Source organism: Diplotaxodon limnothrissa, linkage group LG22, assembly GCF_057381915.1.
Source record: "Diplotaxodon limnothrissa isolate DT_005_m linkage group LG22, D_limnothrissa_male_GT1.1, whole genome shotgun sequence".
Taxonomy (NCBI): domain Eukaryota; kingdom Metazoa; phylum Chordata; class Actinopteri; order Cichliformes; family Cichlidae; genus Diplotaxodon; species Diplotaxodon limnothrissa.
Window position 1 is genome coordinate 23,480,665 of NC_140616.1, and position 27,433 is coordinate 23,508,097.

Genomic DNA, 27,433 nt, shown 5'->3' on the forward strand with positions numbered 1-27,433 from the left:
GTAAGCCAGTGTGCTTTTGCTGCATTCACCCTCAGCAGGATCCGGCTTCAATTTTTGATCAAATGTCTAGCCTGACATTCTGTTAAATCAATACAGCTTGTATGAAAACAGTCTGAGCTCCTACTTTGGTCTAAAAATTGGGATTTGGGGCCATGTAAATATCTACTCCTCTGATGGTGACAGAATGAGCATGATATCTGGCATGAATTTCCAGATGGTTTGATATATGTGTGTGTGTGTGATTGATGATAGCTGTGACAGAAGATTGTCTTTCATAAGCATGTCCGGATTAGTTATGCAGTAACTCTTCTAGAAGTGTGGAGTGTCTGAGCTTCTCTTATGATTAATGAGCATGAAAACTAATTCACAGCCACTGCAAGCAGGTTTTGTGTTGTGCTATTAACAGTATTGTGAAACACACGCATACGTTAATGCTCAAAACACTTCCTCTAGTGCATATAGATGTACGTCAGTATGTGAAAGCAGGCAAGAGAAAAGCACTGGGTTTTACATAGCATTTTTCACCAAGGACATTACTCTGAGATTTAAGGTCACAGTGTCAGAAACAAAAAGTCAGTCACTGTATACCAAGCACAACATGAGAAAATCACATTTTTCTTTAGAGATGCATTGTATCTTGAGGCTGTTTTATAGCTGCAAGTATATTTCAGTATCAGTTTAATTTAATTTATGCTGTCTGTCTCTGCGTTGCACACCTCTTGTCAGTTGTGTTCTCTTTGGAATTAAATATATTTATTCTCTTCCGTTCAACATCTATTCCTCAACCCAATTGCCCCCCCCCCCCCCCCCCCCCCGCCCACCTTCTCTATTCACACCCGCCTGTAAACTTTTCACCTTCACTATATTTCTCCTTTCACCAACTATCCAAATTCCTTCTCGCGTATCTCTTGCCTATCTTCCATTCTCTTTGCTGTCTCTTTCCAAATCCTTATGCCTCCCTCGTCTCACTGCAGTCATTTTCAAAGAGGTGAACACCTGTAACCCAGCCACTATCACTGGGACCCTTTCCCGCATCTCCCTGGATGATGAGGACGATCCTAAGCTGGCAGCCCATCAGGAGGGCGGAGTAGGGGTCAACTTCAGCACTCTCCCAGGGAACATCCCCCCTCCTAACCTTATTGTACAGGTACACAATTAAAGTTTCTAAACTTCCAAACAGATTAGCTCATTCATTTTTCAACTTCCTGCTGGACATTATATTAACATAAAATTTTGAACACAATTTTGAAGTTGAACACGACAAAAAGAGATGGAATGTGTCTCATCGTATGAAGTTAAGTGGGATTGCTAAAGAAATAAAAAAGAATATAGTTTATCGAAAAAAATTCTGCTTGCAAAAAAACAATTTTATTGGGGTTTTTTGTTTGTTTTTTTTATCTGCAAGGTTCCACCTCTGGGAGGCCTCAATGAGCTGAGTGAGACCCCCCTAAAGAAGGAAGTGAATGTGGACCAGCAGAGACAACAGGGACAGCAACGCGGCGGCGCTCCGATCTACCTGTGCACCGAGAGTGGCCTGGGCTGGGCTCGACCTCCGGCTTCATCCAACACCTCCCAGGACGGAAGTGCTGGAAGCGGAGGGGGTGGGGGAGACGGAGGAGAGGGGGGTGGTGGAGGAGAGGGGGACTACATGGTCTTACCTCGCAGGACAGTCACTTTCAAACCTGCAACACCCTCCTCCCAAGGAGGAGGCCTGGGACTGGGGGGTGAGGACAAGCCTCTCAACATTGCAGTGGAGGATCCTCCCTTCCCGCCACCTCCCTCTCCTCTGACCCTTCACCCGGCAGAGAGTGAGGCCTATCCGGCAGATTTTGTGCCATCCAGTGTGGGTGACATGAACATCACCATGAACCTCAACCGCTCCTTTGGGACGATCAAAACATTGCCCCATGGGCAGGGCCACTTGATGCCTCAGGGTGGTCTTGTGCACTCCCATGGAGGACATATGCATTCCCATGGGAATTCTTTGCAGCTAAAGCCGGGCCAGAGACCTTCAGTCAGACAGATTCTGACAGGGGGAACAACAGTGGAGAGAACCAGGACCCTGCCACGCAACCTGGGCAGCACCAATGCCAACACCAGCCTCTCAGCAGGATCCCTGGAGGTGGGTGATAGGTTGAGGACAAAGGGAATAAAGGCAACGCTGGTTGAGTTTTTTTCCACTGTCTCCCTGAATTTTACAGTGATAGCTATTCAGGTTGTGATAATGTAAGTAAAGTTATAAGTGGGTTGATAAAGAGGAGTGGAAGGATTCACAGTCATTAATGCCTGTGGAATCATTTTTTTTTTAAAAAGAAAAATTCAGATCCACTCATTGCATCGACCGTCCTCTCAAAACAAGTTCATTTACACCAGGAAAAGTAAGACATCTTGATCTATCTGACATTTCACTTAACTTTAGGAACAACTAGATGGTCTTCATTTCTAAACTAACTGTTATCATCAATCTATCAATACCAAACACGTGTAAAGAAGAAAAATGTCTATTCACATGCCTCATAGTTCCGTAAGTGCGGCCTTCAAACGTGTTAGTTCAAATTTCGTGAGTTTCTAATACATGCTGTCTATCTTCTAGAGTAACAGTACACTGTGATAATAACACAGTTGTGTGCCTAAGTATAAGTCTGCTATAACAGCTGCTATTTTCAGATGAGTAGTATTTATAGCTGCTCTTTGAGAGGATGACCATTGAAATAAGTTATTCTCATAATGACAGACAGCTTCATAGTTTAGTGTCTCTGTATGAGTGATTTTAATATGTGTGTGATACCCCCCTCCACTTCCTAATGGTACAGGGCTTTGCAGCAGATGGACCAAGACTGACAGGATCAAAGTAAAAAAAATTCCCTGGTGAATGTCTTTCAGCCCACCTTAATTTTTGCAAACACTCACTGACATACTTTACATAGTCACATGCACAAATACACACTTTAGATCTTCCCTTAATGGCATCTTGCTGACTGCTGAAGGTTGATTAAAGACATTGGATGCAACATTTTCACTCTAAAAGTAAAAATACTTCACTCGGGGCAAAGGACTTTAAGGACGAGTCATTAAGACTCATAAAAAATCACTGTCAGATGAGTAACGAGTCCACTCATGAATATGGAAAAAAGAAGAAAAAAAAAACTGAAGAGAAACCGGATGTAATTTACTGCTACAATTTCACCCTGTTAGGATATGTTTGATTCGGAGATGGATGTCAGAGAGTGCCTCTGAGGATTAAATCCGTGTTTTACTTTCCAATTGCAACAGGAAGACGTGTCGTGGAAAGATTGTGAAAAAGTACTTAGGGTGTCAAATGTACTGTTGATTCAGAAGCTTGTATGTTTAAACTCCAAGTGATGTATATCAGAGTGTGAAAATGACTCACTAAGCATACTATCCAATAATCGTGCTATCGAAACCAGCAAGTTCAAACGAACAACACCGCAGCACCACCGTGCCATCTGAACAGCAAAGTGTAGAAGGACAGAATCCCATATGATTTTTGTATGAGTGAGTTAGCTATTGCTTTCTGTGTGTTTCCATCAAAACATGCAATATACTGCACACGTATATGCATGTTGCATGCCTGCCATATTGCAAAGCTAATTCAATCATGGAATATCTCTGTTTAAGGTAAGGATTCCGCGATAATAAAAGAGGGAATGGTTGAATTCTCAAAGGCAATAGGACATCCCGGGAGAAACTTGCCTCTCTATCTGTTTGCATTTCTCTCCGTTTTAAAAACCTTGGCCGCCGTAGCATCAGATCAGCAACTCTGCCCTATCAAAGAATGAATACTGCTTTTAACTAACTGTAGAGAGCAGCTCCTCTCCCTGCCAAATGCAAATCTGGCAGACAGTGAGAGCCAGAGAGGAAGTCAGAGATGGAATGTAATTCAGTGCAATGTCGGGGCCAGATGAGTTGGAAATGTCTGCAGCTGTTAAATTGGCGGCTTGTGTGCCACTCACTATAGCTAAAGAAGCACTTAAGATGAGAGCGGTGGGGTCCAAACAAGATTAGAGGATGAAACACATCCCTCACATGTTTGTGGCAGCTTTTTTAATCTGGATGTCTTCAACAAATTCTCCAAAAATAGCAGAGAAGACGATTTACACCAAGGCTGTAGCGATTGTATTTGAGGGTATGTGAGCCAAGAAATTATATTTCATTGTAATTCTGGGTTATTCCACTCCACTAATCTCATTACGTTGAAATAGGCTGAACAATTTGCCTTTTTTTCCCATGACATTTGTAAATAAATGTCTGTATCATGTTGGGCAGCCGGTGAATATTAGCCGTCCTTTTGTTACTGAACAATGGCACTGAAAGATCCACAAAGACACTGAGATCAAGAGAATTCTGTGGTGGTCGAGGGGTGGTCAAGGGGTGGTCATTGATGCTTTCTTCTCTCCCCCTGCCCCCCTCCTCTTCCAGAGGAAAAGAGTACGGTACTCTGAACTGGACTTCGAGGTAAGATCTCGGACCTCATCCCCCCTGTCATCAGCCTGTCTCTGCTTTCTTGTGCTTCTGCCAGGACTTGAGTAACGCCTAGAGGAGTAAAAAAAAACAACGCATTGCTAAACCCCTTCCCTTGCTCCTGTGTCTCCCTTGCTCTCAGATCAGTGACCTGTTTCAGACTTATCTTAAATAGTATGCTGTTTCTCCAACATTGGCCAGTCAAGCTGTCCCTACCTACAGTCTGTCTTTATGAACAAGCGGATGTGTTATTTGAATCTGGAAACCAAACCTTCCAAACGACATGCACAGTTAAATCCAATGAGTTTGTCATGTCTTTTTTTGGGGTCCTGGTTGAAGAAACAGCAAAAGTAAAATGCTTCTTGTGTCTGGATAAAAACTAGTAATTCCGTCCTGGGTTGACACGTACCGTATGTGGCCGCAGTTGGTTTGCTGGTTATATCTGTTGGAACGAGATGGTTTGGCAGTGTCTGTGAGTATGTTTGTGTTAAAAATGACTCGAGTGTCCCGTGAATCGCCAGTCTCTATGCAATAAAATACAAGCCATCTCGTAACACTGCTGCCCTCCCTGTGAACTCCTTTGAGTATTGGCCAATGCAGAGACTGGACATTCACCTCCCGCCATGGACACATAACATTTAAACGTAAAGGGTATGAGTGAGGACAAGCTACTAACACTGATTACAGCTGATCATTTTACTTATCTGGCCTATTTATCTGGAGTCATCTGTGGCTTCTGCATGAACAAGGAAACTGGCTCTCCTTGAAAGCAACCCTTTTCACACCAACTGACTATTGATTTTTGAGAAAGAGACATAGAAGAACCTCTAAAACAGCAAAGTGTACACTTCTATGAGTTAATGAAAGGTAAATCCATTTTCAACCATGCTTTTTTTTTCTCCATTGATAGAGTTGGCTCATCCCTTTAGACTGTCAAAAGCGAACTTCTTTTTTACGAATATACTGAATACTTAAACAAATTAGAAATCTAATTATGTGTTTCAGGAAAAGTAATACCTTATACTCTTAAGTTTATACTCTTTAGTATTTGACTTCAAGCTGGATATCTTGAAAGAAAGAGCATTCAATAAGAAAACATTGCGATCAATTTGGTATATCCCCTCTTTTATTTCGGACACTATAAAGTGGTGGGACCAGTTGCTCCAACTGGTATTTACTAAGCCTGGTCTTTAGTGCTAAGTTGGCTCCAGTCTTTAGAATGGACTTGGAAAAGTCGTGTGAAGGCAGGGGCTACTGTCTAGCAGGTACCAACTGTAACTGTACCAGTATAATGCAGATTTTGAATAAACCCTGGTCCTAACTAAGCCTAAATGTATGTATAGTCATAGCAAGATGGTAGCTTATCTTGCAGAATGACAAACTGGCCTAGCTGGACGAGCCTAGGTCCATTGAAGAACTTAGCTTAAAATTGCCCTTAAGCTCTGTTTGTGCAACCTTACTTCCAACCTTTTCTATAATGCACCGGTGTTGATTGTTCTTTATTTTGTATGTTACATTTGAGATTCTTGAAAACCTAAAACTGTAGTCAGTCAAGGAGATAGTAGCACCTTCTAACTGAGCAGAGATGAGAGTACCCACTCTGAAGTAATTGGAGCCAGTGCTAAGCGCCAACTGGCCAGTAAGTGTGCGGGTGTGAGTGCTGGCATCCTGCCCCTGTGTCACTTTCAACCTCACAAGCTGCTTTGACGATTAGCTACCGCCGAGCAGCTCCAGCACTGCCCATTAGCACGGAGAGACAGCAGTGGCACTGACAAATGCAGTTCGCTGTCAGAGAATTACAGATCCGGGTTTAACTCCCTTCGGGACAGCCACATTCGGAACACAGGGATGGCAGTTTTTTGACAAATATAATTTCAGTGAGGGTAAGAGTTAAATTCTAGCCCATCTGTTAGATTTTTAATGAGTTTGACAAAAAAGAAATCCTGATTTAACAGGATCACCAGTTAGCAAGAACCAGGCTGTGACAATGGCATTTTTGTCACTCATTTTCACCAGATATTCATGTAAAGGACTCGCTTCTGCAGCACTCACAGTTGCCAAATTCTTAAAGACAGAGGAAGTGGATAATGGATGAGCATGAGCCAGCAATCGATCGACAGTGTCTCGCTCTAACCCCCTTCTCATGGCTGGCATCACTGCAGTCCCTCAGCATTTTACCCATTTTCATTCCCCCTGCCTGTCCCTACACGGCTCTCCCTCCCTTCATTCTTTTTTTTTTTGTTTTTGGTTTGTTTCTATTTGCTTCATTTCTGCTGTCCCTTCCTTTCTTCCCTTCCAGAAAGTGATGCACACTCGCAAAAGACATTCTGAGCTGTACCATGAGCTCAACCACTCGTCCAAGTTCCACACCATAGACAGGTATAGCAGGGACCCAGCCATGTCCACATTCAAGGTAAGATCATTGCCCCGAGGCAGGATGGGAACCCACTGCACCCGTGCACCTCCACCTCCTATCCTATACAATACTTAAACCCCCAACGCCCCACACCCCCCATTCCGTGCCATTTCTGGGACGCAATAACTAGCTTCAAAGGAAGTGGTCAACAATGACTAAATATTATCAGCGCTGTGGTGGCGACATTGTATTTATTCGTAAATGCAGCTTTCAGCCAATTATAGGCATAAAAATTCCGAGCAAAGCTCCCACTCATTTACAAACATGAGGTAGATTTGAAAGCAGCTGTATTCATTATGGTTTCCTTTTTTCATGGCAAATTGCTGTCTTAGAAATGTGAAAACATTGTTTGCGCTAACAAGGAAATCTAAATGCAATGTGAATACTGTATACAGTGTTTTCATTGCCGCTTGATTAATTCATTGTTACACTTATTATCACAGTCCCGAAGAACTGAGCATTAACTGCCTTATAAATATTTCTTTAGAGGCACATTCTGTTCCATCTTTCATACTGTAAATTACTTTTGTACCTGATGTAATTGGCCTGAACCTCATTTATTTTCACTTGTGCTCGGTGCCTTATTAAGAGCCTATCAAATGAGTTGATCGCATGAGCTTTTAGCAGAGGGGTAATCAATTAATTACAGGAAAGGGAAAATAAAAGACAAAGAAACAACAACAGCATCTGTCCATACGCACAAATGGTTTCGTCTGTGCTTGTGTCGAACCGGCTAATGTGTCCGTTTAATTTTCTTTGTGCTGTATGGAAATGTTCTTTTAAGTGTGTGTCTATGTGTGTGTGTGCCTGCACAGGCCACGAGGTATGTGTCCATGGGGGGTGCCTGGGTGGGCACCTATGCACATGAGACAAAGACGCCTCCGTGAATCATTAATACATCATTAGCAGCAGACGAAAGAGTCCCCCGCTTGCTCCGCGCTGACCTTCAGAGGGCTACTTTCATTAAGATTTAAACACACGCGTACACGCCTGCATTCCACTCATCTGCTGCGCTTTAGTGCGTGGAGCCATGATGAGTTAGCCAACCTTGATAGGTGTACTTTCCCCTGGCATCGATGGTATGCTGGTTTCACATCTAATTTACACCGCCAGAGGAGGAACAGAGGCTAGTCTTACATCTCTCATATTCCCCATGCTGTGAAGACACACACACACACACAGAGGGAAACATGTTGCAGTTTCCCATTGCCAGAGCAGCGGCCTTTTACTTCACTCCTCATTTGCTCTGCGTCTTGATCAAGATTTTCAGAAGCGCTGGCTGACTCCACGTTCGCGCATGCCAAGCAACTACTTTATGGAGGAGAAGAAAAATGGCAGGCGCTCGCAAAAGAGCAAGCCATATATTAGAAGTCTGCGGCTCTTAACAACAGTTGCGCCGTAGCATGCTAATGTGCTTCAGAGGGAGCTCAGGTGTGCTTTGAGATTATGCCCGGAACGTTAAAAGAAGCGAGAGAGCAGCCACGAGTAATAGACGGCCCGTGTTTAAAATAATTAAGTCAAATCGGCGCGCGTATTTCCTCCTGGTTAATGACGTCACGCGAGTTATGATGTGAAAGGACAGCACCGGTACAGCTCAATCCTCCAATTCCATTATGTTAAAAGTAAGTAGGCCGTTCACTTAACTGCGAATAATTACACGGATAATGCTATCAGCGTCAGGTCTTTGACAGGCCCCAGCTTGAATTCGGCTCTGCTATTGTCAACATCTCACTTTGAGAGTCACCCCCAGACACGGACATGCTGACTATACAGTAATTATGGAGATGAGAGGGGTTTGTGCTAGTCTGTGCGAGCGGATGTGCACGTTCATACACTCACGTATCAGAGAGCCTACGTGTGTGGCAGCATGCCTCTCTGTGTGTGGATGTGGCCATAACTTGTTTCTGTGTGTGTGTGTGTCCACTTGTTCCTTCTTGTTTGTGTGTTTATCCGTTTTATGTTTTGAGATCACTGTGATGCACTGCCTGTGTTTGGAGCACATAAACTGTGTTTAGGAGACAATTACTGCATGAGTAATGATATAATCGTTTCATAATTACTTTAATAACCTCCCTTCTACAGCGTGTGACAGAGTGACAGTGATTTTCACATATCCTACATGAGTGATTTAATTGCAAACAAAATGGCATTTCGCGAGGGTATCTCCTCACGGGTGGACACCCAAAGTACCGTGGAAGTTGAAATTCACCTTTAACTTCATATGGCCAATTGACTTTGTCACTTAAGGACAGGCTCTATTGAGTGTCTCACCTTTTTAATGATGAAGGAGGTCGGCCAGTTCATCGCAACCCCTCGGTCCAGTTGCCTACATAATGTTATCATAAAACAGTGCTTTAAACAGAACCCTAAATACCCCTGTTGCCCTTCTAACTACCATGGCTGGTGTTCGCCCACAACAGGTCCCCCCTCCCCCTCCACCGAGGCACAACACTGAGCCATCTCTAGTTCGCAGAGCATCCCTGGTTTACAAAGAAAGTCAAAGTAAGACGTGCTAAAACAACATAAACCTTGTGGTGTAAAGCCCCTCTAATGCTGCTAAAGTAGGCAATGTACCTACATGCTACAGTTTGTACCTCATAGTTTGCCACCTTTTGTCCTGAAGCTGTGTTTTCATACAGTCATTTGTGCATTTCACATTGAAGCGTCTGCTGGTTGAATTCCTCCCCCCAGAATAATTGCTCAATTGCAGTTTATCAGCTGTGACTGGGTTAGTCAGGCTTTGGATTTCTTTACATGTTGATAAGTAGTGCGAATGGATGACCTTCCATTTGTCCGCTGTATTACAGAAGATAGCTTGGTATATACTGTATCTGAGCATTGCCTAAAACAATAAAAAGAAACACTGAACAAGCTGTCCTTGAAGGCGTAAGAGTTCAGGTTTATGAACCAGGTTTATGAACCTGAACTCTGTTGGAGTATGTCATAGTAATAAAGCGTTGCACCTGCAGAAGCATTAAAAATAAAATGTAACAAATTACACATTCATTATTATCATGGTGAGAATAGTAGGAATACCTGTATTACAATGATGCTAAAGATTTTACACACCCAGCCTTTTTCTGGGACATGTAGCTTGTAGGTTTTCATAAAGTGCACATTCAGTGCCCATAAATATTCTCCTTTTAAAACCTGAAATGTTCCAACCCAAGACAGGAGTTTAAAAGAGCTAACGAAGTTGGCAAGTTAATTATCTAGTTTAATTTAGATAGTAAATGTGAAGGTTACTTGACTAGTTTAAACAGCTAATTACAAATTAATCTTAAAAACTTGACAGCTGAGAGCAGGAATGAAATGCATACTTTTGTGCAAATCTTTTGTACCACTTTTTGAGAAAATACAAGAATGTTAACAGCAGATCTGTTAGCATTAAAGGAGGAATTAAACTTAGCAACCATGGTACTAGCTGCAGGTCTGCAAGAATTTATCATGTGTAATTACAGTAAAACAAACGGTGTCAAACTATACTACCTGTAGCTGCTCATTTTCCACCTGTCGGTGCTTCCTCATTGTGAAGTATCTGTATTTGATGAACCTTAATATTATGCTGAACCCCCCTTCCCAGTGGTATGGTGTGGTGTAACAGTTCTGTGCATCGTCGCGTACACCCTCATGCCTCAGCGTTCAGATAATGAATGCTAATTCCTCCTCCTTCATTAAGCCCTTTGCAGTTTCATATTGAAAATCTGGAGCGACTTTATCTGGACGGATGTCCAGGACTTGTATAGTGGTGTGATACAGGACTGGATGTTCATGAGTGAACTTTTTTTCTTAATATCCTGATTTTGTAATGTTTTTATGTTGTGAAAAAAAGGTGCGTCCATTGTGTCCATTTTCAGTGCCTGAGTTAAATCTTACGATCTAAACACCATAACCACATAATAAACCAGTCTGTAAAGACAACAGCCCATCCAAAATGATTTATAACCACCTCATAAACCATGATATTATGTTCATAAACTCATGCACTAAAAAGGACTAAACGCTATGCACTTTTATGTGTGCTGATGAAACACTGAAAAATATTGCAAAAGGGGTCAGAAGAGACCTGATTCATTTTGCTCTCTTCAGGTAGGAGCTCTGTGTTGGCTGTGTTGGGGAGATGAGTGGATATCAGAAACACAAAGAGACACGGACACATTTCTTTTTTGCTTTCACATCTTATCCAATTTTCCATGTAAGTGCAGTGGGCTTACAGTGGTCTTAGGCATTACATGTACCCTCACAGATAGAATCAACACACTTCAAACTCCTGATTTTGCTTTTCTTGTCTCTCCTTTTTCTTCCAATCTCATACAGCCATATTCTTGTTAAATCTGTGCTACCTGGTATCTGGTAATCCTTATATTTACCAGATGTCTGTCCAGAGGCTGAATAAGCATTCTACTTAATAGACTGAAAAGGATAGGAAATATGTGACTGGAAAGAAGTAGGAGCCAGACAGACAACTGCAAGAGTCCCCATTAACCTCCATGCTGAAGATCACCTTGTCTATCCGTTCTGAAGCTAGCAGACATACTCCCGCAGTCTGAAAATAAATTTAAATTTGGCTCTGTGTTGCATATACTATTGAAAAACTCATCAGAAACACTCCTAATGTCTTTTTCAGCCTAACACAAGCATATGCACTATATTGCCAAAAGTATTCACTCAACCATCCAAATTATTGAATATAAGTGTTCCAATCACTTCCATGGCCACAGTGTAAAGTCAAGCACCTAAGCATACAGGCTGCTTCTACAAGCATTTGTGAAAAAATTGGTTACTCTAAGGCAAGGGTCTCGAACTCCAGGCCTTGAGGGCCGGTGTCCTGCAGGTTTTAGATCTCACCCTGGGTAAACACACCTGAATCAAATGATTAGTTCATTACCAGGCCTTCTGTAGAACTTCAAGACATGTTGAGGAGGTAACTTAGCCATTTAAATCTGCTGTGTTGGATCAAGGACACATCTAACACCTGCAGGACACCGGCCATCAAGGCCTGGAGTTCGAGACCCCTGCTCTAAGGAAATGGAAATGATTAGCAACTCATCTAAGAAGTGGTAGGCCAGGTTAAATCACAGAGCCAGGTGAGTGGATGCAGAGTCAGAGAGCTTCATGGAATAGGTTTCCATGGCCAAGCAGCTGCATCCAAGCCTTGCATCAACAAGCGCAGTCCAAAGCATCAGAAAGCACATAGGATGGCACCACAGGACTCTAGAGCAGTGAAAAAATATTCTATGGAGTTGCGAATCATGCTCTATCTGATAATCCAATGGACAGGTCTGGGTTTGGTGGATGTCAGGAGAACGGTACTTGTCTGACTGCTCTGTGCCAAGTGTAAAGTTTGGTGGAAGGGGTGTTTGGTATGGTGTGGGGTTGTTTTTCAGGAGTTGGGCTTCAGTCCCAGTGAAAAGGAACTCTTAAAGGTTCAGCATACCAAGACATTTTGGGCAATCTCGTGCTCCCAACTTTGTGGGAACAGTTTGGGAATAGCCTCTTTGTGTTCCAAAATGACTGCATACGAGAGCACAAAGGTCTATAAAGACATGGATAAGCGAGTTTGGTGTAGAAGAACTTGACTGGCCCTCAGAGAGTCGTGACCTAAACCCGATAGAAAACCTTTGGGATTAATTAGAGTGGAGACTGGAGGCCAGGACTTCTCTCTAACATTTGTGTCAAAAATTCCCAGAAAAAATGCCTAAACCTTGAAGAAAGCCTTCCTAGAATAGTTGAAGCTATTCTGAGCTGATATCATATTAAACCCAATGGATTAAGAATTGTATGCCACTCAAATTTGTATGTATATAAAGGCCGACGAGTGAATACTAAGGGCAGTATATTGTATTCCTCTTACTTCTTTGATGCGTTGTTTAATGCAGACACATAGCAACTGCGAACGGGGTTTGAGAGTTGTACAAGTTAGTCTTAAATTGTTAGCTGTTATTTTGCTTTGTTGACCCAAGAACAGCAGTTACTGACCAGGAATCAAGTGGTTATTCTGTACAGTTACAAAGTCATCTGCCCACATATGAGAATGATATCTGCAGTGATAACACTTGTGTTACACTCTGCTGAAGTGGACAGAAAGTGGGCCTTCACATTAATGCTAATGATGAAAACAAATTCAAATCCTACTCTGTTTTAAGTACAGTAGATGCTCTGACTGGGGCCATATGGCTAGCAGATGGATGGAGTGTAGTTTCATTGTGCATTCCACAAACGAGGCAGGATACAAATGGAGTCAGTGGGGTTACTAAAAGACAGAGAGCGTGTAACACAGTATGTATTAGCATTAGTGTCTACACTAATGTTTAGATTTAGAACAGCTTCTTGGCCTCTGTCACTGTGGAGTTAGCCTGTCATTTTCTATCCATTCCACAGAGTTCAGAAGGTCATAACACAAATTTGCATGCAGTGCCCAATGATGCAGTGTTGTGCCTCGCTGTGTGTGGGATGGACGGTGGGTGTGTGAGTGTGAGAAAGAGCGCTTCCACTGCATAATGACTTGGCTGATGTATTTTTTAGCTCTCAGATGGGTTATATTTCCATCCCATCGTCTGCTGTGTTCTTGATTAAATGAAGCGTGGATTGGCTTCCCTCTCCTGATAGACAGCGAGGACTTACGCAGAACGCAGCGGGAAGGAAAAAGGAGAAGCGAGGGACAGAGACAGAGAGAAAACAAGCCTTGCTTTGTTTTTTATTTTATTTTATTTTTTTACTGATGCTAGATCAGAGCAGGAACGGCAAATTTTCGATTATGAAAGCATGTAGCAATTCAGCCTGAAATGGCTGTAGGGATGTGTGAGAATTACACGATGAAATCCTTGTCTGTTAGGCTACATATGGAAGCATATTGGTGCATAGTCTGTCTAGGAGGATACTCCATTAGCCTTCTCCATTAAAGTGAGGTGAGACTTGGGTGCTGTCTTAGTGATATTTATTGATATTCCAGCAAGGTTTTGAGGCCACTGTAGGGAAATTTAGCCAGGGTAATGTGCAAGCTCCGGGAATGTTTCACGTAAAATGAAGATGTATAATTTTAAATGACAAAGAAGCCAATTTTTGTTGACTCAGTTAGGGCAATTTGCCTGCACTTGCAAACCCCGTAGGTCTCGATAGTCAATTTGCCGGCATTAAGCTAAGGAGTTTCAATTTCACATTCCAGCAATAAAGCAAGTCCTCCCCTCTTCTTCCTCTTCATATCTCATTCTCCCCTCTATTCGTCCTCGCAGCTTGACATTTTCCCTCTCGCTGTCTCCCTCATTTTCCCATTCCTCCCTCTAAACTCAGCCCTGGGTGTCACGTTTGAGGCATTAATTGAATAATTAATTCCTCTCATTAGCTTGTTTTTAATTATTTCCTTGCCTCCTCCTCCCCTTCTCCATGCCGAGTATAAATTCATCAGCTGTTTTCATCCTTCCACACAAATTGCCCATGAAAACTGAACACTTGGCGAAGTATAGCGTTAGCACACTGGCTCTATCAGTGGCTCCTAATGAGGGGACGGGTAGTCCAGGCGGAACAAGCCTTACACTGGCTTCGTGCACCAACAGGCACAATACTAATTTAGCTCATTTAGTGTCCTTGGGCCAATTAAAGGGAGGTGAAAAGGTCCAAATCATATGCTGGAACTGTTTTCTCTATAGAAGCAGTGGCCTTGGATTGCAGAGGCCCAGACAGCAGCAGCAAACCAAGCCTGTGTGTCTGATTGCTCGTTTGTTTGCAATGTGTTACACTAATGGAATTTATTTACCCTACATTCTCCAAATTTGGCTCCTTTGAAGGGCCTTATTACTTGTGACACAGATTCTTTCCCAGCTAAGGGGGTAAACGGTGCTAAGGACTGCTATGCATGGACAATTTTTGCCCCCTCCCAACCCTAACACCTAATATATTATGCCAGTGGTGAATAGGCAATCTAGATTCAGTCATTACCTTGATGATATAATGAAATAAACACACAGAAATGTTGAAACAGGCAAGGTCCGGTTCAGTGACCCTGAAGCCCACTGATAGATGCAAATGACCGTTGTATTCTGGCATCCACTCAATCTGCTCCTGCATTGTTTGATGTTACTTTCATTTTGTTCTTGTTTAACTGTGATTTCAGTTCTCTTCATGTCCAGTCACAGTTTGAGTTTATTTATGTATTCACACATGTCAAGAACCTAATTCTCAGTGTCTTTTCTTTGCCTTACTACAACATTTTATTGATTTCTCTTTTTTTTTTTTTTCTTCCTGTTTTATGTCCTTTGTTTGCTGACTGGGCTTTGTGTTGCATGCTTGTTGTCATGTCCCAGTTTGAATGTAGCCAGACAGTCAGCAGAACCATGGGCATCCAAGTCAACAAAGGTAAATTTAACCCACTTACCCACAACCCACCTGTCATCTCCCAGAGACAGCCTGCCACATTGCTCACCCACACTCAGACACGATTTCCAATTCCACAGTCCAAATGAGGGGAGTTCTGAGTGACAGAGAGTGGGCCTCATCCACCAACATTGTAGCAGAGGCTTCTAGAGATGGCCTTAGATGTTTGTGCTGTAGCGTTGTTTGAGTGCGTACCCTCCCACTGACTCCCTACGTGTTCTCTTCACTTTGCTTTGTTGTGCTTGCAGCTTGTAGCGTTTTCTACCTCATAGCTTGCCTGAAACTTTTAAGTGCAGGGCAAAATTTTCTGCTTTCTGGCTCCAACCTCTTTACCCAGCGTTAGGTGTATTTGGGGTATTGCAGTGCTAGTAGCAACATGAGTTCAATTTTCCCCTGCTGTATCTGCAAAAATATAATGGAAAGTACATTTCAGGACCCCCATGATTCCTCATTAAACAGCAGTGGAGCGCTGCAGGTGAGTTGCTTTTGTGTGCTAAATTGCGAAGGTATGTAAACCTGTATTGTTTGGTACAGTTGTGAGCACTGATTGTGCATAAACTCGGCTTTTAAAGGGTAGTTGTTTAATCGCAAATTGCCATTTTGATTGATGAAAGGCAGAAATATGAAGGTACTCATTATCATGACTGAAGCATGTAAGAAAAATGAGCCATAAATTCAGCCTTCAGAAATGGTCCATTAAGTTTAACCTATTGCCTAAACCCTAATATGCTTGGCTTTTCTAGTGGCTTTTGACGCATATAAATAAGGTATATCAAAGTCTTCTTGTGCACTTTGGACCACTTTCAGCATGATTGCTGTTTTTAGGGCACTCCCCGGAAGTCTCGTTATGACCAGTTGCCCTTGTGTCTCTGTAATGTTGGCTTCATGTCAAAGGTAGTTCAGTTTTCAGTTTCTCCCACTGAAAACGCTGCAACAGAATCCACTTTGCGCTATTTCCGTACCTGGATGATTGAGCGTGCATCAAGACATGAAAGCTGCACGGTTGGTGCTGGAGAACCAGCTGTTATAACCAGTGATCATCCTCCATAAGAATTGTGGGTGGTTTAAAATAGGATTTGTTTGCTCTATGCGCAGATATGGAGATCCATGGTGCGATCACAGTCTGTCACATCCAGGAAATAAGGGGCCGTAACAGCATCACAGTTCAATATGATTATAATGGGACTTCCTGGGAGTGATCTGAAAACAGCTAGAAAAAGTGTGGACATGCCCAAGACAAGATTTTGCTCACAGCTTATATTGACATGATCGAAGAAAGAAACAGTAAATCTGACTCCTGAACAGTGGTTTTTTGACATTAAAGGGGAAGACTCTTTAATCTAACAAAGCAGCACCATTTTTGCATCTTTTTATCTAGTCACACACATCAAAAAAGAAAAGCTTGAGTCAATATGTTCGATATTAACTGCTGCTGGGAATCAATCTGGGGCCGTTCCTGAGGCGGGCTGGGAGTTAGAGTCCAAATAATGAGTCCCCACCTCAAGCTCACCGTGGCATAAACACATAGTTGTATGAAGCTGCTGATTAGTCAGCACAATAACCAAGAGAACTCCAATGCCAGACGCCTTTTGGACTAAAAAAAAAAGAAGGATAACATTGCAACGTTACAGCCGGGGAAACACGGTTTATGTATTTGAGCCAAAGGCAGAACCTTCAGAGTCAGCAGCGTCCACTTTATAGCCCAGCTTGAACTTTTTTTATGTGCTATGTTAACACCTACAGTGTAAAATCAATAATGCAGATAGCGAAGATAGCATTTCCTTGCACTAATAACCAGATTAGTTATCTTCTTTCAACATCATTCCAAAAACATGAGCTTCAAAGCCCTCCAGCACTGTGCAGGAGGGCTTCAAGAATGAGATTATACTCATACTCGCATCCCTTATATAGTAGTCGTAGTTACTGTTAGTTACTGTCAGCTGTGTAGCATGTAGAGTCTTTTCTTTCACTCTGTCCTCGCATTCACAGTTCACCTCTAAGCACTGACGGATCAGGATATTGAAAATATAGGCTGTTCCAACACATTTCAACTGTAACCATGCTGACATTGATCACTGTCTGCACTGTTTCTGTCCATGTGTGCATGATGTGTGTGTGTGAGTGTGTTATATATATATATATATATTTTTTTTTTTTTTTTTCGTGAGAGCTGGTGAGAGAGATGGAGACAGGGAGAGACGAGGGGTAAGGTGTAAGCTCAAAGCAACAACTGCCTGCTCACCTGATGAAGGTGTGGGAACAATGCTGTTGTTTCAGGGCAGAGTTGTCAGTGACTGTGATCCTCACCCCCCACCTCCCCCTCACCCCACTCCCTCCTCCTCTGTCCTCCTCTCTCTCTCTCCCTCTCACCCTGTCCTTGTCTTCTCCCTCCCATTTCATCACCACAGAGGGAAAAGCGATGGAGCATTTCGTCTGCCGGCGGTGAAAAGAACTCATCGAGTGTAAGTAGAGGGGGTTTCTGGCAAAGAGAGAGGGATGAGATGGGGCTCGAGGGCAAGGAGGGAACGGAGTCAGGCAGAGATGGTGAACGGGAAGGGGTAGACACGCAGTAGCAGCACAATCGCGTTAACCTAGTCTCCCAGGGATAAAGTTGGGCTTAACTGCAGCTTTACCCACAGTCCTGCATTACAAAATGTTCCTTCGCCAGCATTTAGCATGCAAATTGGCTCCTAGATTATGCCTTTTGTATTCATTTTACCAACTGTCAAGCTGTGACGCAGGGAGAATGATAATCAGGCAGATATTGCCCCCTAGCGCCTCAGCAACGATCAACACACACTGCGAGGGGGTGGGGGGGGGGGGGGGGGGGGAGTGCTGTGCAACTGCAGATCAATGAGTCGTGTGTGTGTGTGTGTGTGTGTGTGTGTGTGTGTGTGGAGACAGACAGGGACTGAGGGTGTGAATAACTCAAAATGAGTTATATGTGAGTACTTCAGAGGAGTTTCTGAAATAAAGCAAAGGTAAGATTGTGGAAAACACAACAAAAAAGTGAAAGCTGCAAGAGAGCTACTGGGAGGTGGTGATGAAGAACAGAAACGGTAGAGCTCTCTCTCTTCTTAATTATATGTCCAGACGGGCATCTACTCTCAAGATGACCAGTGAAAATACTTTAAATATTCATCTTCTGAATGATTATTTTAGAAGATGAATTTCCAGCTCAGTAAGAACAAAGCAGCTGGATTCATTGTGTCTGGAAAGCATCACAAGTGGTCCACCTTGTTCTTTTGTCTTTGTATGTTTTTGCTCCACCAAGAGTCATTTGTTCCAGCGATCCCTGGTGTCTTTCCCCGTTTGTGTCTGTGAAATCACTGTGTGAGATTGCTGGGAGATAACGATTCCAATTTGAATAATGGCCCTTATCTGATGAATAATGCCACCTCCTCTAATTCCATTTTTTGGCTAATCCCCCGACATGTATTTTACATGCATGGCGGGCTCATCTGCAGGCCGCACGCTTCCATCACAGACCCCGTGCTTAAAAGCTTTCATGCTTTTTCTGAGTTTATTTCTGGTTTAGAGAGTTAGGAGACAGAAGATGTGTGCCATTTCTGCTGTATATATATATATAAATATAATATAATATATTTATATATATATATATATATATATATATAAATATAATATAATATATTTATATATATATATATATATATATATATATATATATATATATATATAATATAATATATTTATATATATATATATATATATATATATAAAAAAAAACACCCAGCACGCCCCTGCGGGCGGTTTATCCTTCAAGCTCGGGTCCTCTACCAGAGGCCTGGGAGCTTGAGGGTCCTGCGCAGTATCTTAGCTGTTCCCAGGACTGCGCTCTTCTGGACAGAGATCTCCGATGTTGTTCCCGGGATCTGCTGGAGCCACTCGCCTAGCTTGGGAGTCACCGCACCTAGTGCTCCGATTACCACGGGGACCACCGTTACCTTCACCCTCCACATCCTCTCGAGCTCTTCTCTGAGCCCTTGGTATTTCTCCAGCTTCTCGTGTTCCTTCTTCCTGATATTGCTGTCATTCGGAACCGCTACATCGATCACTACGGCCGTCTTCTTCTGTTTATCTACCACCACTATGTCCGGTTGGTTAGCCACCACCATTTTGTCCGTCTGTATCTGGAAGTCCCACAGGATCTTAGCTCGGTCATTCTCCACCACCCTTGGGGGCATCTCCCATTTTGACCTCGGGACTTCCAGGTTATACTCGGCACAGATGTTCCTGTACACTATGCCGGCCACTTGGTTATGGCGTTCCATGTATGCCTTGCCTGCTAGCATCTTGCACCCTGCTGTTATGTGCTGGATTGTCTCTGGGGCATCTTTACACAGCCTGCACCTGGGGTCTTGCCTGGTGTGATAGACCCCAGCCTCTATGGATCTTGTGCTCAGAGCTTGTTCTTGTGCTGCCATGATTAGTGCCTCTGTGCTGTCTTTCAGTCCAGCTTTGTCCAGCCACTGGTAGGATTTCTGGATATCAGCCACCCCCTCTATCTGCCGGTGGTACATACCGTGCAGGGGCCTGTCCTTCCATGATGGTTCCTCGTCTCCCTCCTCTTTCTTGGGTTTCTGCTGCCTGAGGTATTCACTGAGCGCTCGGTCAGTTGGGGCCATCTTCCCAATGTATTCTTGGATGTTCGTTGTCTCATCCTGGACTGTGGTGCTGACACTCACCAGTCCCCGGCCCCCTTCCTTCCGCTTAGCGTACAGCCTCAGGGTGCTGGACTTGGGGTGAAACCCTCCATGCATGGTAAGGAGCTTTCTTGTCTTTATGTCAGTGGCTTCTATCTCCTCCTTTGGCCAGCCTATTACCCCAGCAGGGTACCTGATCACGGGCAGGGCATAGGTGTTGATGGCCCGGATCTTGTTCTTACCATTCAGCTGACTCCTCAGGACTTGCCTGACCCTCTGCAGGTACTTGGTGGTTGCAGCTTTTCTAGCGGCCTCTTCATGGTTCCCATTCGCCTGCGGGATCCCCAGGTACTTGTAACTGTCCTCTATGTCTGCAATGTTGCCTTCTGGTAGTTCAATCCCCTCAGTTCTGACTACCTTCCCTCTCTTTGTTACCATCCGACTACACTTCTCCAGTCCGAACGACATTCCAATGTCATTGCTGTATAGCCTGGTAGTGTGGATCAGTGAATCGATGTCTCGTTCACTCTTGGCATACAGCTTGATGTCATCCATGTACAGGAGGTGGCTGACAACTGCTCCGTTCCGTAGTCGGTATCCGTAGCCAGTCTTGTTAATGATCTCACTGAGGGGGTTCAGGCCTATGCAGAACAGCAGTGGGGACAGAGCATCTCCTTGGTAGATCCCGCACTTGATGGTGACTTGTGCTATGGGCTTGGAGTTGGCCTCTAGTGTTGTACGCCACATCCCCATTGAGTTCCTGATGAAGGCTCTTAGGGTCCCATTGATCTTGTACAATTCTAGGCATTCCAGTATCCAGCTGTGGGGCATTGAGTCATAGGCCTTCTTGTAATCAATCCAGGCAGTGCACAGGTTGGTCAGTCTGGTCTTGCAGTCTCGGCTGACTGTTCTGTCTACCAGTAGCTGGTGTTTTGCGCCTCTGGTATTCTTGCCAATTCCTTTCTGTGTCCCGCTCATGTATTGACCCATGTGCCTGTTCATCTTAGCCGATATGATGCCTGACAGGAGCTTCCATGTAGTACTGAGGCAGGTTATTGGTCGGTAGTTGGAGGGGACCGGTCCCTTCTTGGGGTCCTTGGGGATCAGGACCGTCCGACCTTCGGTTAGCCATTCCGGGTGTCTCTCGTTAACTAGCAGCTGGTTCATTTGTGCTGCTAGACGCTCGTGGAGTGCAGTCAGCTTCTTTAGCCAGTAGGCGTGAACCATGTCGGGCCCTGGTGCTGTCCAACTCTTCATACTGGAGACCCTTTCTTGGATATCTGCCACTGTGATGGTTACTGGACCCTGTTCGGGGAGGTTGCTGTGGTCTGCCCTCAGATCCACTAGCCACTGAGCATTGCCGTTATGGGTTGCGTCCTTCTCCCATATGCTCTTCCAGTATTGCTCGGTCTCCAGCCTTGGTGGTGCTGTTCTCTTATTGTTCCCTTGCCACTGAGAGTACACCTTTGCTGGTTCTGTGGAGAACAGCTGGTTTATTCTCCTGCCTTCTATCTCTCTGGTGTACCTTCTCAAGCGGCTGGCCAAGGCTGTGAGTCTTTGCTTGGCAGTTTCTAAGGCCTCAGGTATGGACAGCTTGCTGTATTTCTTATGCACCTTCTTTGTCGCACCTTTCTGCAACTCCGTTAGTTGGCTAACCTCCCTCCGTGCTACTTTGATCTTGCCCTCTAGCCTCCTTCTCCATGGAGGGTACTGCCCCTTGTGGCTGTTCAACTTGTAGCCAAGCATCTCACTGATCACTGCTGCCGTATTGTAGATCAGCTTGTTAGTGTCGGTAATCGTGGTTGTAGGTATCGTCCATAGTGCTGCATTAACATCATCTAGCAGACCTTCTGAGGGTACTTCACGTAATCTTGGTAACCGGCTACGGGGGATCCAGGTTTCAAGCTTGGCCATGATCCTATCTTTCAGGTCAGTTCCTCTCGCACTTAACGATCCTTCTCCTATCGCACTTGGGGCTATGTACCCAATCTCGGGTGGGGGTGATGATATCGCCCCCCTGACCTGGCGTCCTGACTCCTCCTTGCCGTAGCATTTGTGTTGTACCTTGTCAATCTCTAGCTGTGAGAGCAGTCCCTTCTTTCGAATGTTGGAACACTGAGCTACTAGTTGTTTCGCCGTCATTGTGGATGTTGGGTATCGAAGAATCCATAGGTCCCTCAGCCTATTCATGTAGCCCCTTCCGCCAGGGTTACTTGCGTAGTAGCATTCCAACAACGCCCTGTTTTCGTCTCTTGCCCACCGATGCCTTCTTGTTCCAGTAGCCCACTTTTCGTCAGGGTGCCCTGGTTCCTCAACACCTGACGCGGACCTTGTTGATCCGGGCGACGTCCGAGCCGGCATGCCTTCATATTTATCTGTCTCGCTCATGTCTGCGGTAGGCTTGCTTAGCATAGGGGGTCTAGCCTTAGGACCCTTACTGGATACAGACGCCCCAGGCAGGAATCGAACTTGCGATCCTCTGTTCCAAAGGCGTGTAGTCTAACCACTACGCTATCCAGCTGCTATATATATATATATATATAAATATATATAATATATATATATATATTATATATAAATATATATAATATATATATATATATTATATATATTTATATATTATATATATATATAATATATATATATATATTATATATAATATATATATATATATTATATATATATTATATATATATATAATATATATATATATATATATTATATATATATATTATATATATTTATATATTATATATATAGTTTTTGTTTTTTTTTATCTGTGCAACTTACCCATATCAAAACTTGGAAATCAAGGTTCATATGGAAATGCTAATTTAGTGCACTGTTACAACCCTGTAAGTGCAGTGCTAAGAAATTTGTTTGTTGATTTGTTGAATGTTGCGGTGTATCCGTCTCCAAAACTCCCTGCAGGCTAAATAAAATGTTCCCATTGAATTGTTTTTACAGGATTTTTTTGAAACATTTTCCCGATTTTCGTATTCCTATTATTCGTATTTCTTTGATTTAATTATGCTCACCAGACACTTTATTAGGTACACCTTGCACATACTGTGTTGCCGACTGGACTGCCTTAATTCTTCATAGCATAGATTCAACAAGGTGCTGGAAACATTCCTCAGAGATTTTGGTCCATGTTGACATGATAGCATCACACAGTTGCTGCAGATCTGCTCTGTCAGGCACACACCAATGATGTGAATCTACTGTTCAACCACATCCCAAAGATGCTCTAATTGATTGAGATCTGCTGACTGTGGAGGCCAGTGACTACAATGAACTCACTGTCATGTTGAAGAAGCCAGTTTGAGATGATCTGAGCTTTGTGACCTGGTGCGTTATCCTGCTGGATGCAGCCATCAGAAGATGAGTACACTGTGTTCATAAAGGGACTGACACGGTCAGCAACTATACTCAAATATACTGTGATGTTTCAGTGATGCAAAATATCCCCTCCAATATTACACCACGATCAGTGAGATGATACAGGGCAGTATGGATTCATGCTGTTTACACCAAATTCTGACCCGACCGTCCAAATATCAGAAGCAGAAATTGACAAAGAAACAATTCAGACTTGGCAATGATTTTCCTATCTTCTGTTGTCCAATTTTAGTGATTACATGCAAATTGTAGCCTCAGTTTCCTGATGTTAGCTAACAGGAGTGAGCTTCTGCTGCTTTATCCCCGTCTGTATCAAGGTGCACAACATAATGTGCATTCAGCAAGGCTCTTTTGCACATTTGTAACGGGCAGTTATGAGAGTTACTGTTGCCTTCCTATCAACTCAAAGGATCCTCACCATTCTCCTGTGTCCTCTGGTATCAACAAGGCATTTTTGCTCCTGGATATTTTCTCTTTTTTGGAATGTTTTCTGTAAATCCAGAGTATTTTTTTGCAGAAAAATCTTAATAGCATTTAGGCATGCAGACATGGTCTCGGATTGCTGAATAGCTGCCATGTGATTGTGTGGTTTGATATTTGTGTTCATGAGCAGTTGAACAGGTGTACTTGACAAAGTGGCTGGTGAGTGTATCTAACATTGTACTGGCAAACTCATCATATATCCCTGTTGCTGTATTTTTTACTTTGAAGTCTGAATGAAGACTAGATGAAGGCAGGGGGAGAAGCTGTTGAAGGTCAGTGATGTAATATCAGAGCCAGATTTATGAGCTCAGATCTCAGTCCCACAATCATAAATCCAAATTCAGACATTGGATGTACAGATAAGCCAATATGCTATAATTGGCAGCGAGAGAAAAACAGAGCATCACAGACCCAGAAGCAGAAGGCATGAGCTTGTTAGTTTAGGAAAAAAAGTACGAAAAATGTAAATCCTGTCACCAGGAAGCCCCAGAAGCTGTTATCGTGTTGATATACACATATATCTTTTTTTTTTTTTTTTTTTTTTTTAAATGTACATATATACACATATATCAAAAAAAAAAAGAGAGAAAAAAAATGAAACAAGCAGTGAGATTACATCCATCAGTGATTGGTACTGGCCAAGAGTAATCGCTACAAGTCCAACTTGGCAAGGAACGAGAGCGGTTACAAGATCACACGGACGGTAAACAACTCAACAGTTCAGTCTAATTATCGAAATCATTTTATTTGCCGGTAAAACCAAACGTCAGCGCTCCCCTGTGCTGGTGGCGATCATTTATTTTACATGACGACTGTGTTACCCACAGATACAGCGGGTACACAGGCTGAAAAATATTGCACTTCTGATATCTCGTGAAACGCGGTTATTGCTCTGGTCGTTAAACTTCCTAGGGTGGTGCGTGTGCTCTGCTAAAACATCTCTCTCGTGAAATTACATTTACACTTCAGTTTTTGCACAAATTACACTCGGTAGACCTTTTTATGAGTGATAAGCATGTTGCTTATCACTCATTGGTCATCAACCTCCTTTTCCTCTTTTTTCCTCTTTTCTTTATTTACACTAAACTAAGCAGATGAGTGCTAGTTGTAGCCTGTAATTAGGAAAAGATACGGGGATAATATTATCTTGTAAAATGTAATTCTCCATCAGACGGCATGAAAGCGTTTTCAGAATTTTCCTAACATGGTCGTCCTCCTGCCCCCTCTCTTTGTCCTTCTTCTCTATTAGGACAAGTCAACCCCAGAGGACCAAAGCTCCTGGGACAGCTTCAAGACCATGACCCCCGAGCTGTCCATCGTGCCCGGGGAGCAGAAGGACCGGATGGAACTGCACAATAAAAACTGGGACTCGTCCTCGGCTAACACCCCCGACTCATCCGAGGGAGACTTCCAGACTGAAGTGTGAAGACACGCAGACGTGTGAAGACACCCACTGAAACAGACACGCTCTCTCGTGCCGAGGTGCAGATGCACACAGAGACACCGGACTACTGAAAAGCTATACATAGGTACACGAGTTCTCTGCAAGGATCACACACACTCTCTACTACTCCCCGCCTCCCCATCTCCTGCGATGTGCTCTGTCGGATCCCATAGTGTATGTTTACTGCTGCAGCGGACAGACATGGAAAGAAGACTGTTCTACTCTATATTTTCGCAAAGACTATTGAAAAGAAAGAACAGGGGCTTGACATGTCTGTGACTGATTAAAAAAGAGAAGATTTTTAAATGAACTTTAAAAGAAAAAAGAAAAAAAAAACTATGAGAAACTTATTTCCGAGAAATTGTCTTGATTTTATTCTGGAGAAGATAAAAAAAGATAACCTCTTTCAATTGTTTCATGACTTTGAGGTGGGGGTGGGAGATATTTGTTTTATAGCAAGGGGAAAAGATCTCACTGAGGTTTCTCACACTTGGGTAGCCTCCCCTCCTCCTCCTCCCTTCCAAGGCACCCTGTTCTCAATTTGCTTTCCCCCTTGAGAATCAAATTGGTCAGTCTTTATCTATTCCTTTTTTCTTTTCTTTTTTTCTTATTTGAACGGACAGGGAATGTGGGGGCGGGTGGGGGCGGAGGGTGGGGACAGAGCCTCTCGATGATATGTGCCATCCTCTCTTCTGTTTTTCAGGTTTCATTTCAACACTTTTATTCACCCGTTCCTATCGCACTCTTTGTGTTAACATCACATTCCTTCACTCGGTATGTTTTTTTATGGTTTGGTTCCCCAAAATAAAAAACAAATGTCCTCCCCTACAGGAAAAATAACACGACTGAAACAAATAACTACCAACCGAGTTGTGTTCTATGGTCCCATTGATGAAAAAAGAATCTATTCATTTGGAGAATTTGGTTGGGTTTGTGCTTGTGATGCTTTTTCATTCTTATTATATATCTATTTGTTTTATTTCCTGTAAACAGTTACACAGCACATAAATGTGAGCTTGCTTTCTGACATAATGTGCACCACGTGAGATCCCCCGCCCACTGCCCCCAATAGAGGGAACAAAAAAGGATGCGACTCATGCAGATTCATGCATCGCCTTCTTTTCCCCTCTGCTGCTTAAAGAAAAGAGTAGTATAAGACTTAAATATCTGACTCCATTTCAACCATCACCAGTCGTAGTAAAGCCAGAAAAGAAGAATATCTCAGGCACTTCTGCCTACAAGGAATGCTTTTGAGATCCTGAGAAATGTGCTGCTTTAGAGTGAAGAATTGATCAGTTTCCCCCAGTCAAAAAACCTCTGTTAGCTTCAAATGACCTGAGGAGGATTTTGAATCCAGTAATGAGACATCACACGATCCGAGGACTTCATCACGAGCTCTACAAACATGCCTTTCTTTGCTTACAGCACCGCTCCTCTGTTGCTCACTCTGCCCACTCAGTGTCGTGCTCCTAGAAGGCATGAAGTCTAGCAGCAGAGCAGAGATATGTAATTCCCCGCTCGCAGAAAGACGGGGAGGGAATCACAGGTTATAAGGCTACAAGGTGTCAGACTGAAGAGGAGCCAATGGTGATGTTTTCTGCTTGACATTCTACCTCCGTACTTCAGCGGTTACAAAAGGACGACCAGTTTTCTGCTGCTGCTACATTAGCACATCAGTCCTCCACACACCAGCAGAGAGAAAGTGTCAGAGAGTGCAGGATGAATTCAAATGATAGGAGCTTTTCTGTCTATGTTCAAAGCAGCTGCCATTAATCTAACAGTGTGGATAGAAAAAAAAATAGAGACAGCTTATGGGTGAAGAAACGAAGAAAAATGGTAGCCGAGGAGGAAAGTTCTAAATATACACAGCAAAAAAGAAAAAAAGCCAGAGGCAGGCAGAGATGCCGAGGAAGGGGAGCGCTCAAAAACAGTAATTATCCGGGGATGGCGATTTGTCCTGACATTTTCCAATGCAGCCCTCAAACCATCTGTTTAAAGATCCCTAATGTGGTAGTAGAGCAGCACAGCGCAGATGGTGAGACAAGAGCGCGGCCCTCCTAACCTTTCAAGTTAATCAGCCGATAAGCAAACCTACAGCTCGCCCTCTCTCAGAGGAGCGAGATAGGTTTGATCCCAAGTTGCCGAGCTAAGGTCACATTCACCTGACCTTCT

The 27,433-nt window shown here is 43.4% G+C and overlaps 1 protein-coding gene across 4 annotated transcripts in view; it reads left to right on the top strand.

Moving 5' to 3' along the window:
* Positions 1-25,243, top strand: part of adgrb2 (adhesion G protein-coupled receptor B2) — a 191,125-nt gene extending 165,882 nt beyond the window's left edge. For 3 of the 4 annotated variants that reach the window (XM_085345889.1, XM_085345891.1, XM_085345890.1), the window contains 6 exons: positions 975-1,147; positions 1,406-2,122; positions 4,441-4,476; positions 6,782-6,895; positions 17,677-17,730; positions 25,067-25,243. In XM_085345889.1, the coding sequence (XP_085202015.1) occupies positions 975-1,147; positions 1,406-2,122; positions 4,441-4,476; positions 6,782-6,895; positions 17,677-17,730; positions 25,067-25,243 (1,271 nt within the window). The remainder of the gene's footprint in view (positions 1-974; positions 1,148-1,405; positions 2,123-4,440; positions 4,477-6,781; positions 6,896-17,676; positions 17,731-25,066) is intronic. The other variant, XM_085345892.1, reaches the window with a different exon arrangement.
* Positions 25,244-27,433: the final 2,190 nt, after the last annotated feature.